Here is a 12,360-nt window from a genome sequence, read left to right on the forward strand (position 1 = left end):
ACGTACTATTTTTCACTTCTCTGACAAAAAAGCATGTTACTATAAAGAGATATACCCTCATATTATGGAAAAAGAGATGATCCCTAAAAAAAAAAAAAAACCATCAAAGATTTACTTCATTTTAGAAACTCCAGTGACACATTGTTTTCCACGTTCTTTATCAAAATACCTAAACATTGCGTATGCTGTCAGCTATCCTTTATAGCCGTACTTTCTTTCTGTATTCTGTATTGCCAGAATATAATATAACCCAACTGGTCTCTGCAGACAGAATTTTCTCCTCCCCAAAGCCAAAGGCAAACAATGTAAACCTCAAAATAATGAAGTGTGATTTCTAAAGTAAAAGTGAATTAATTTATTTCATTGGATGAAGTCACTGGAAAAGCACTCATTATCACACTTACAGTGGCAGTTTTCTAATCGCATGTGCTCATTTTATTTAAAAGGCTATCTTGACACACAAACCTTTCATTTTCACTGAACAAAATATTTCCAATATGAGACTTTTATTGATTGTGACAGAAGAGTGTTTCAGGGAAAATTGTTTTAAAAGATTCGTTATGGGTAGATGAAAAAAACATTGTATTATGGAACTGGTCAACCATGGAGCTACATAGATAGTAAGGGGAATTTCTGAAGAAGAAAGTAAAAGTAGAGGCTATTAAAAACTGAGAGCTTCCACTCTGTCTATTTATAAGGAGCCAGTTACACCACTCTGAGTCTGAGCTGCCCAGAGTCAGTGTAAGTTAGAGTTGCAAGTTAGGAGCAGCTCTAACTTACATCACTGGTGTAGGATTCTCTAGCACACGGTCACTATGCTCTATCATATCCCCTTGCTTTCTTACACCCAAGGTGGAAAGAGGTGTTGCTGGCTTAGGAAGCAGTTACGACACCTCTGACAGCTTTACAGCAATAGAGGATTCTTCTACAGAGGATGAATTCTCCTCTGACCATCAGTAGGTACTTCAAAGCAATTCTGAACCATTGCTAATGGACTTAGCAAACTGGCAAATCTAGTCTTGAATGATTAAAATGGTCCACTTTTTGTCTATCAACTTGATTTTTTTTCTTTTTTAATATTGTTATTTTTCAATGGTGTTTTACTAGCATGACACATGAGACAGAGTTCATTGGGATTGCAATTTAGACAGGTAATATTTCTCCCCCAATGGAGGTACTTTACATTGCGGAAAGAACTGATGATAAAGCAGATGTCACCTTCTTTGGGTATAATTCACCTTCATCCAGGGGCCTGTGAAAACCCTTTATATCAGTTGAGCACCTACCATTGGAGCTAACATCTGTATGGATGGAACACCTGCAATCAAGAAAGCGGCATCTGTACCTCTGGTGCACTGTATATGGTTGTTGGGGGCATGCTGGGAAGGGACCACTGGATCTGCACTTACATGAATTTAATGGAAGAAACACCATATATCTTGTGAAGAGGCGTAGGAGCAACTCTTTCAGCCAACAGAGCTACAGGCCTTAACTACACAGTGTTGTAGCCACGTGGTTTATCACTTGGTTCAGTGGATTAACATTATCCTCCCTATTCCTCCTGAACTACTACATAGATCCACACACAAGCCCATTTACTCAAGTTTTGAGTGGGGAGAAATGAATTTCACCTTGTATTAGTGAGATCCTTCACTATAGAGACTACTGTATCCCTATTTGAATAGCCAAGCACTCTTTGCAGAGGTCTGCATACCAATACCTGTTTTACAATGAAACCTCCTTAACAAAAACATGCCATGCACTGCTAAACATTTATCATGGCTCTGGGTCTCAACAGGAGCCCTGCATAATTATATACAGAAATATACATTATTATTTATATATAGAGAGAGAGAGTATAGAAACTATAATAGATTTTATATTCCATATGTTTAATGCCTACTTTGGCCAAATTTAGTTCCCAGAAAAGAAGACTGAGGGAGTACCTTATAACAGTCTTTAAATAAGTTAAGGGCAGTTATAAAGAGGACAGCGATCAATTGTTCTCCATGTCCACCGAAGGAAGAACAAGAGGTAATGGACTTAATCAGCAGCAAGGGAGATTTAGGTTAGACATTAGGAAACTGTTTCCACTACAACGGTAGTTAAACTCTGGAATAGGCTTCTAAGGGAGGTTGTGGAATCCCCATCACTGGAGGTTTTAAAGAACAGCTTGGACAAATACCTGTCAGTGATGGTCTAGGTTTACTTGGTCCTGCCTCAGCACAAGGAGCTGGACATGATGACTTCCAGGTCCCTTCCAGCCCGACACTTCTATGATTCTGTCTCCACCATCCCAAGTCCTGCTAAACTACATTTCTTCTAATGATACTTTACCCTAATTCTGAGTCTACCTCATGAAGCAAGAGGGAAGTTGACATTTTGCCACAAACATAGTACAGAAACAATAACAAAGATATTTGTATAATATATTTTAGATACATTTAAATGTAATTTTGACTAGTACATGAACATATGGAAATTTTCCCTTATGTCAGCATTTTTAGAAGGGCTACATAAAAGACAAGAAGAAATGAGAGATGAGGAAGATATGAAAAGAGACGAAGATGAAAGGAGGAAGAAACAAGAACAGATAAGGGAGGAAAGTAAAATATACACACAAAAAGTAAAAGTGGCCAATCTGAAAGCAGAGAGGGAAATGTCCCTAAATGTTCAGCTAGCTAATACTACTAGGTACCAGTCACTTTAAGTGCCAGAAATAAGCCCAAAAATCAAATGTTTTTGCATACACTCTTGATAGAAATAAATATGCAAATACTACAAATCAGATGATTATTTCTTCATCCTACATTACTATTTAATCACCATTGTACCAGACAGAGGAAGATAAAGACCTAGACTCAAGGAGTTATTTTAGGAGCTCCATCTTATATGCCCTTTCTCATATAGGTGTTCATGTGAAGAAAATCAACTTGTATGAATAAGGATTGGTAGGCTACAGCTCTAAATTAGACAAACAATACAGTACAAACATATAATGTAATGGCTGACCAAATGATAACCAGGACATGACAGTAAGCTATTTGATCAACTTACCTATTTTCACATATATTTCATTTTCACATTTTAACAAAGTTACCTAATTAAAGAAATGAAGCTTAATTCAGTCATGGGCTGGATGGAGTAAAGAGGGACAGAGAACACATGAAGTCAGACAGACAATATACAACTTTTAATTTATTTTCTTGGCTTTGCCTCAGATAGTTGATGAAGTGGCAGAATGATTAACTGTATTGGTTCAGAATTAATATTCCAACATGTAAACAAAATTTCATTTCTCATTTGGGGAACACTGATGTAAAATTGCCAAGATGATTTCATTTATTTTCCTGTTGTACAGACATAATGACTATCAGTGTCTCTGTCTGTCACAACCTCTTAGATGCCTGACAATATATTTATCTCCTTACTGATTTTGTTTCTCTCCAACTGGAAATTAATATCATTCTGCTGTGTTTTGTATGGAGTGAAAACTAACTTTTAACAGAAGTTCTTATACTTTTGATCATAGAATCATAAAGTTGGAAGGGACCTCAGGAGGTCATCTAGTCCAACCCCCTGCTCAAAGCAGGACTAACCTCAGCTAAATCATCCCAGCCAGGGCTTTGTCAAGCCACAGCTTAAAAACCTCTAAAGATGGAGATTCCACTACCTCCCTAGGTAACCCACTCCAGTGCTTCACCACCCTCCTAGTGAAAAACGTTTTCCTAATGTCCAACCTAGACCTCCCCCCCTGCAACTTGAGACTGTTGCTCCTTGTTCTGTCACCTGCCACGACAGAGAACAGCCTAGCTCCATCCTCCCTGGAACCCCCTTTCAGATAGTTAAAGGCTGCTATCAAATCCCGCCTCATTCTTCTCTTCTGCAGGCTAAACAAGCCTAGTTCCCTCAGCCTCTCCTCATAAGTCTTGTGCTCCAGCCCCCTAATCATTTTTGTTGCCCTCTGCTGGACTCTCTCCAACTTCTCCACATCCTTTTTGTAGTGGGGGGCCCAAAACTGGACACAATACTCCAAATGCAGCCTCACCAATGCTGAATAGAGGGGAATAATCACTTCCCGCATTCTGCTGGCAACGCTCCTACTAATGCAGCCCAATATGCTATTAGCCTTCTTGGCAACCAGGGCACACTGCTGACTCATATCCAGCTTCTTATACACTGTTACCCCCAGGTCCTTTTCTGCAGAACTGCTGCCCAGCTCGTCGGTCCCCAGTCTGTAGCTGTGCATGGGATTCTTCCGTCCTAACTCTGCACTTGTCCTTGTTGAACCTCATCAGATTTCTTTTGGCCCAATCCTCCAGTTGTTTAGGTCCTTCTGTATCCTATTCCTACCTTCCAGGGTATCTACCACTCCCCCCAGCTTAGTGTCATCTGCAAACTTACTGAGGGTGCAATCTACCCCATCCTCCAGATCATTAATGAAGATGTTGAACAAAACCGGCCCCAGGACCTCCCTGGGGCACTCAGCTTGTGACCAGCTGCCAGCTAGACATGGAGCCATTGATCACTACTCGTTGAGCCCTGTGTTCTAGCCAGTTCTCGATCCATTTATAGTCCCTCGGGACTGGACCAAGCCCCCTGAGGCCCGTGGGTGGGAGATACCCTCTGAGGCCGGCCCTGACCTGGAGGAGCTGCCTGATGCCAAACCCCTGGAGCCCTGTGACCTGGAGGAGTTGCCTGATGCCGAGGAACCCAAGGAGCCCTGTTACCTGGAGAAGCTGCCCTCCGCAGAGGAGCTCCCCAACTTGCCGCCATTTGACTTTTACAGAGAATTCCCCAAGAACTGTCCAAATGCACGAACAAGGGAATGTAGGGAGTGATGGAGGCAGGGGAAAACTAGAGTATACACTCCAGTGACTTTGTGGTGCTCTAGCAAAAACAAAGCAGCTATAAACCCAGTTGTTCCCTTGTGCATAAGCAGCCAAGAATACTGGTGAAATTGGCCATAAAAATTAAATTTTAAAAAATTATTTAAGGTTGATATTACATATCTTAATCATTAGAAATATCACAAGGTAACATTCTTTTTGAGTTTCTTTTTTAGTGATCATATATGAAATTTTAAATTTAGAAACTTATGTAAATTCCCAGAAAATACTATATTAAGATTAAGTTACAGTAGAAAGTACATATCATTTACATATAATTTATAGAGTACATTGACATTTACATATAATTTATAGAGTACATTGACTGCTCAGGGAATGGGCTGCCGTTGTGTTATGTGTTTGTACAGTCTAGTAGAATGAGGGACTGATACCTGATTGGAGACTCAATACAAATCATAAATAATAACATCAATATTTTACATTGATACATTACATGGATGTGGTAATTAATCCCCCCAAAACATGTTATAAAACCAGGAAATTCAGTTAAGGTTAAATTTAAAAGAAATCCGAACAGAAATTCACTGTTAGGGCACCCAAACAACCTTAACTTCACTCTGCAGTGACACCATGCAAAAAACATATGATTAAGGTGTTTTTGTGATCACAGGTTATATTATGCCGATTTTTAAAGACATATTAGATTGCTGCTTTTCCTCCCTTCATGTTGTCACTACAGAGCTAAGGTAATGTTACTTGGGTGTCCTAAGCACATTTCAATACCTTGACATGGCAAGATTTTTTAAATGTAACCTAACTCTGAATTAACTGGATTTATAAATACTTGGTTTTCAAATAACTACAACATTTCTCTAATATATTTTACCTTAACTAGCTAATATATACTCTCAAATGTAACTCCATCTTAATGTAGTTTTTGTCTGAGAATTATTATTAGGGGCAGCCTCTGCTCAGGAAAAACTCAGAAATGGAATAAGAGGTAAGGATTGAGAAAGAGGTAGAGCAGGAGTGGTGAATCAGAAGGAGACTCCAAAGTAAGGGCAAAGGGAATAGATGGAGAAACTGTTAAACCTCTTATTTAATATTAACCACCTTTTTTCTTACTCTGAAGCCAAATCCATAGTCTCTTCTCACAGAGAACTTCCACTGGTTTCAGCAGAAGTGCCACATGTAGAACATCTGCAAAACTGGTCCTATGAATATAATTTACTACCTTTGAAAGTCTTCTATAGTCCATTTTTAACTAGTCTTTAAGGTCGAGATACCTTTTTAAGCAGATCTAAAGATACTATTAAAAAGTTAAATATGTAACAGATGGCATACAAGTGCATCATGAGAAGAATGCATTATGGAAAACTTTCATCACATCTTTTACTATTTACAGCTTTACTTGTTCATGTGGCATACATGTGTATCTATGTACAGAAACTTGCATAATGTCTGCACACAATAGGCCAGACTTTAGTCTTTTACTCATATTAGCATGTATAAATATATAACATACATATTTCAAATTAAAGAAGACACACATACAAAAAAGGATTATTGTGGTTTGCATGTCTTTGCTTTTGAAAAATTAAACAGGCTGAGATATTGAAATTTGAAACTGTTTTCCTATAATATTTTACTAAATCGCTGTGATTATGAATCTGTGATATTTAAGTGGTCATACTATATTGTGACCATGCAATTAGCATGGATCAATACAATTTAGTAAAAAATCCTGTTAAGTAAGTCATCTGAATGTTTTTGAAAGACCTTCCATAAAGTTTATCTAGGGAAATTAAGTTGTATTATGAATTTTACAAATACTGCATAAAGTTAATATTATGAGCTTCACTCAGACACACAAAAAGCAAAGTAGTTCAAATGATGGGTAAAAGTACTGGTTGATGGTCCATCTTTTATTTGCTCTTCTTGACCTAGGGTTATATAGGATTGCAAATAATTTTCATACTTCATCGGTGCATTGCAACACCTACCACAGGCATAATACGATGGATGGTGGCACAGCCAAATACGTGATCATACACCACTCTGGGCAAGCCTGAATGTGGTGCTCTCAAAAAATAAGAAATTGGAATAATTCCACTGGTGTCCACTATTTTTCAGTGCCTGGCAGCAACCTAGGTCATTCACTACTGATGACTGTGTGGTCAGGCTATAATGTCAGGCTAGATTTCACCTCTAATATGCATTTCTATCCTTGGGTGGGTTTAAATCAGGACTTATTGTAACATTACCACTAAGATTGTTTCCTGTGATTCAATACAGTATTAGTAAATCAGATTTTTTTTAAAGAAAAGGACAAAGATCTGTACCTTCTCCAACTGCTGAAAAATGTAAGACAGAGTCCTGGGAATGATGCCTCGATCACTATAACGTTCTGCTCCTCCAGTGATGGTAAAAGTCTTGCCACTGCCCGTCTGTCCATATGCAAAGATAGTGCCATTGTATCCTGCTAGAGCACTAAAATATGAAGGAATAGATAACACATTGCATACAGTACCTCTTCCATGGTTATCTCTTATAGCTTCATCAAGAACCTGATCAAATGCCCATTGTGGTCAATGGGAATGTTTCAGTTGTCTTCATTGGGCATTTGGATCAGGCTCAAACACATTTATTTTAGATCAGATGGAGTTTCAAGATTTTCATGAACTGAAGAGAAATCACTGATGTTCTGACTCATTCCATAATTAAGTATCAGAGTTACCATTAGATTCCAACAAAATGTATTATTTTTAGACTTTTAGTGTGCCCATCACCATAGCATTTAAGTGAAAATGAAGAGTTGGTAATGGGCTATAGAGAACCTTTAATCTCTAATCCAACCCATCCTGAATCCAGTCACTTGGTGGTGGTGACTAAAATAGACAGCACATGATAGTTGTTCAGGAACCTGTGTGAAGTGAGTTTGATGGTCCCATCCAGGTTCTAGTGGAAAAGTGTGCAAATCACAAAAAATCACAATCATCACTGTTAATCTTGTTGGCAATCTCAGTAAAAAGCCAACTGTCCTCTTACTCTTAGAAGTGGTCCCACAAAGTCAGGGTTAAAGCACATTGGCACAACAGTGACAGTGTTAAAGTTTCCACTGCTGCTGTTCATATCGTGCTTTATATGTACATAAATAAGAAACACAAGCCTCCAGAAATATCAGTCCGCACTTTTAATGAGTGTTTTACCACGCAGACTGGTCTTTTTATAAAAAATTGTTGGAAAGTATCAAAAGAATTAAATTCATGATCTGGTGGCCTAGTAGCACAATCAGTTTGGGAGCAAGCTAGATGCCTTGCTGGCTATTCCGAGGAGGCAATTAAGACAGTTTGTGCTGCACTGACAGGGCAGAGAATCCATGAAATAGTGTGGAGGCACTGAAGTGTCCCACTCATCATATCTCAGTCCTCCACAGATGGCCTGAGATCCATAGGTTTTTCTCATGCGCCATACAACATTCACATATTTGGAAGCCAAGCCTACTGCCCACCCTCTCCACACTGACTGATCTATAGGAAATTCCATAAATTGAAATTCAGTGTCAAATACATTGATATTTCTAACAATGCTTATCATTATGGTATCCCCAATGTAGGGAACAAGATGGTCCTTTGTTTTTACAAGTTTTTCTTTGGCAAACTAATCTAGATGTAAAGGCAGACGCAGTAACATATATGGATGCTCTTTTAGGGAAAGTAAATATGTCAAAAATTTTGGGGAAACAGTAAAGAATTGTTCCAGAGAGGTAGCCGTGTTAGTCTGTATACAGCAAAAACAACGAGAGTCCTGTAGCACTTTAAAGACTAACAAATTTAATTTCTGCAGGCATAAGCTTTTGTGGGCTGTAACTCACTTCATCAGATACAAGAAATAGAAATCAAATGGTAGGTATATATATATACATCCAAGTTTAAGGAACAACAATGGGGAGGTAGTTGAGGCCTATTCACAACCATTGATTAGGAGGTGAGAATTACTTCTTGTAATGAGAGAGCCATTCCAAGTCCCTGTTTAAACCCAGTTTGATAGTGTCAAGTTTGCAGATCAGTTCAAGCTCAGCAGTTTCTCTTCGAAGTCTGTTTTTGAAGTTTTTTTGTAAAAGTATGGCAACTTTCAAGTCATTTACAGAGTATCCTGGGAGACTGAAGTGCTCTCTGACTGGTTTATGGATGTTTCTATTTTTTATGTCTGATTTATGTCCATTTATTCTTTTGCGTAGTGACAGTCTGGTTTGGTCATGGCAGAGGGACATTGCTGGCACATGATGACATATATTACATTAGTAGATGTGCCGGTAAATGAGTTCCTTATGGTGTGGCTGATGTGGTTAGGGCCCGTGATGGTGTCACTAGAGTCGATGTGGGGCAGAGCTGGCAACAGGGTTTGTTGCAGGGGTATGTACCTGAGTTAGTGTTCTTCTTGTATGGTGTATGGTTGCTGGTGAGTATTTGTTTCAGGTTGGGGGGATGTCTGTAAGCAAGGATAGGTCTGCCTCCCACAGCTTGAGCAAGTGAAGGATCATCTGCTAGGTTAGGTTGTAGATCCTTAATGATGTGTTGGAGAGATTTTATTTTGGGGGCTGTAGGTGATGGCCAGTGGTGTTCTGTTGTTTTCTTTGTTGGGTCTGTTCTGTAGTAGGTGACTTCTGGGTACCCGTCTGGCTCTGTCAATTTGTTTCTTCACCTCTCCAGGTGGGTATTGTAGTTTTAAGAATGTTTTATGGAGATCCTGTAGGTGTTTGTCTCTGTCTGAGATTGGAGCAAATCCAGTTGTATCTTAAGGCTTGGCTGTAGACAATGGATCGTGTAGTGTGTCCAGGGTGGAAGCTGGAGGCATGAAGATATGTATTTCGGCCATTTGGTTTTCGGTATAGGGTGGTATTAATGTGACTATCCTTAATTTGTATTGTAGTGTCCAGGAAGTGGATTTCTTGTGTAGACTGGTCCAGGCTGAGGTTGATGGTGGGGTGGAAATTATTGAAATCACGGTGGAATTCTTCGAGGGACTCTTTCCCGTGGGTCCAGATGATGAAAATGAATTGGAAAATAAAGAATTGGAAAATAGTTCATGAATTCTATTCTCCTCAGATGCTTATACTGTACCACTTACCAAGGTATCCCAGTACATTCCAGAAGTGCATTGTGACAAGACTAGCAGTAGTCATGTGTGGGTCTTTCTTTTTCCCTTCCTTTTCCCAGAGAAGAAACTGTGTGTGGATTTTAAAATAAATTGCTTAAGCTATTTATTTTTATGAGTGAAGGGTAGGTCAAATTTGCAATTGGAATGAAAAGTAATGAGTTTTGAGGTGGTTCATGGATCCTAAATGAGTTCTTTCCACAGTCTTGGACTGGCTATAAAGAAGTCTCTTTTCTCCTGCACAAATGAAAGTGACCATTATGTTAGAGACAGTTTTATTGTACCAGAGAAGCAGAGCTATTGATGATGGTCCTCATTTTGGAGCTTTAGGCAATCTTTCAGGTAAGCTTGGGTCCAGACCTTTAAAGATAAAGACTGAGACTTGAACATAAAGACTGAGACTTGAATTTGGCACAATATTTTAGGAGGACTCTACGTAGTGAGATGATGACAGATCCTGCATACTTCCAGAACCCTGTGTTGCCGTGAAGGTGCACTGCTGAACTCTGTACTGATTGTACTTTACTCCAGAATAACTGTTTCATGCTCAGGTAGACTGCATTGCTGTTGGCCCACTAAGCGGTAGTCAAGGCATGTATTAATAAAGCTGGGTCACCTTTTGAAAGGTTTGGATGCACTCTTCTAGATAAACAGAGATGATAGAATGTAGACATTGCTATGTGAGAGCTTAAGTCAGTGAGGAATCCAAGAGCCCAATGATGGAACATAGTCTCCTAGTCAGCTGTCAATAGCAGAACACATCACTCATGGACATTGCTATATGAGTGCTTAACATCACTGAGGAATCTAGAAGGACTCCCAAACTGCAATCTGAATTGACCCATTGCAAGTGTATATTTTCAATCAGAAAAGACTGCTGTTTTTCATCCATAAACTGATTTTGACCAAGCACTGGATAAACATGGGAACAGTGATATTGCTATATATTGTGATGGACAGATGGAGCTGTGTGTCATCCCACTTCCATGATCAAATGAGACATTTTTATTAACGAATTTAGATCATTTACAGGATATGAGAGTATGTATTTGAAGGTTTCTGGTCTTGGTTTTGTTTTCAAGGAGAGAGAGTTTTAATGCAATTGACAAAGAACATTCCCCTTGATCTGGATTTCATTACTGGTAAGGTGGTACAGTTTGATGGAACTATTTGTATATGAAAATATGGCTAATGGCTTTTTTATTAACTCATGGCAAATGTTCCTTCACTACTAGCCAGCAGAGATTCATACTTTTTGTTAAAAAAGACCTTAAGGGCGGGGGAATGTCTGAGGTATAAATATAAGTTTTGGATATTTGCCCAGGCCTCCCTGATAAATTATATATGATTGAGAGAGAGAGATACGCATTATGTTTTTTTTTCTTGTCTTAATTTCATGTATATCTTTTAAAAGTCTGTATTGATTTTACTGGGTATATTGCTTATATATTTTATTTGTCCAAGTATACCTCATGGGTAAAGAATTATAAAACTATTTTTTTTCATTTCATTTCAAATTAATTATTGTAAACTGTCCCAGATTATTCCTGGAAAAGAAGTACTTTGGCACCTGCTGTATACAGATATCAGGTCCTACATTCTATGGTGATTGACAAGCTATAAATACCCAAGACAGAAACGGTCATTACTTTGTATGTTCACATTTCTGTAAAACATAGATAATTGGAAACAATCACCCAAAAGTAGTTAAAATTAGAAACTGGATAAGTATTAACCCTATTTTTTACACTAACATTCATATGGCCAATTGAACCAGGATTTGACAATCTGCATTTGACAGGACAGATTATAAAGTCTTTGGATTCAGGAATGCCAAATTCCTCTCTTTCCTTTCATCAGCTTTAGTTTACAAAGGCTTGGCCTAGATTTATACATCTCATAAACTGTTTTTCCACAATTCAAAACCCTCTTACAATAAATTGAAAGGAAGCAATGAAAGGGATACGTTAATTAGGGAAGAATTATCCTCTTGATAAGATTTATCAGACTCCAAAAGTAGATTTTAATTTATTTAGCCAAACGACCGTACCAACTTTGCATAAAGAAAAAAGGGCAAAAATATTCTTGTGCATTTTCTTTATAGATAAAGTGATAAGCCAAGATAAGAAAAAAAATGTTCCTTTCTTGCTGAAGAGGAAGGGACTATGTATAGATATCTGCTGGTCTGGCGCCATGAGAGATGCAAAGGGTCTCCAACTTAATAAAGTTTATTTGAAAGCCTGAGAGGTTGCCAATTTGCTCAGTTTTAATCCACTACAGTAGGATATTAAAGAAAAACAAACAGAAGTATGTGGATAGCAACTACAACCAACATATGCTCCCAGTGACCAAA

General features: G+C 38.4%; 1 protein-coding gene across 2 annotated transcripts in view; it reads right to left on the minus strand.

The window, feature by feature from the left end:
* Positions 1-12,360, minus strand: part of KIF6 (kinesin family member 6) — a 272,771-nt gene that overhangs the window by 226,842 nt on the left and 33,569 nt on the right. For both annotated transcript variants that reach the window (XM_067564771.1, XM_067564772.1), the window contains exon 4: positions 7,193-7,340. In XM_067564771.1, the coding sequence (XP_067420872.1) occupies positions 7,193-7,340 (148 nt within the window). The remainder of the gene's footprint in view (positions 1-7,192; positions 7,341-12,360) is intronic.

The sequence above is a fragment of the Emydura macquarii genome, unplaced genomic scaffold (assembly GCF_026122565.2).
Source record: "Emydura macquarii macquarii isolate MOO-44397 ecotype Brisbane River unplaced genomic scaffold, CSIRO-AGI_Emac_v2 contig_2676, whole genome shotgun sequence".
NCBI classification, from domain to species: Eukaryota; Metazoa; Chordata; order Testudines; family Chelidae; genus Emydura; species Emydura macquarii.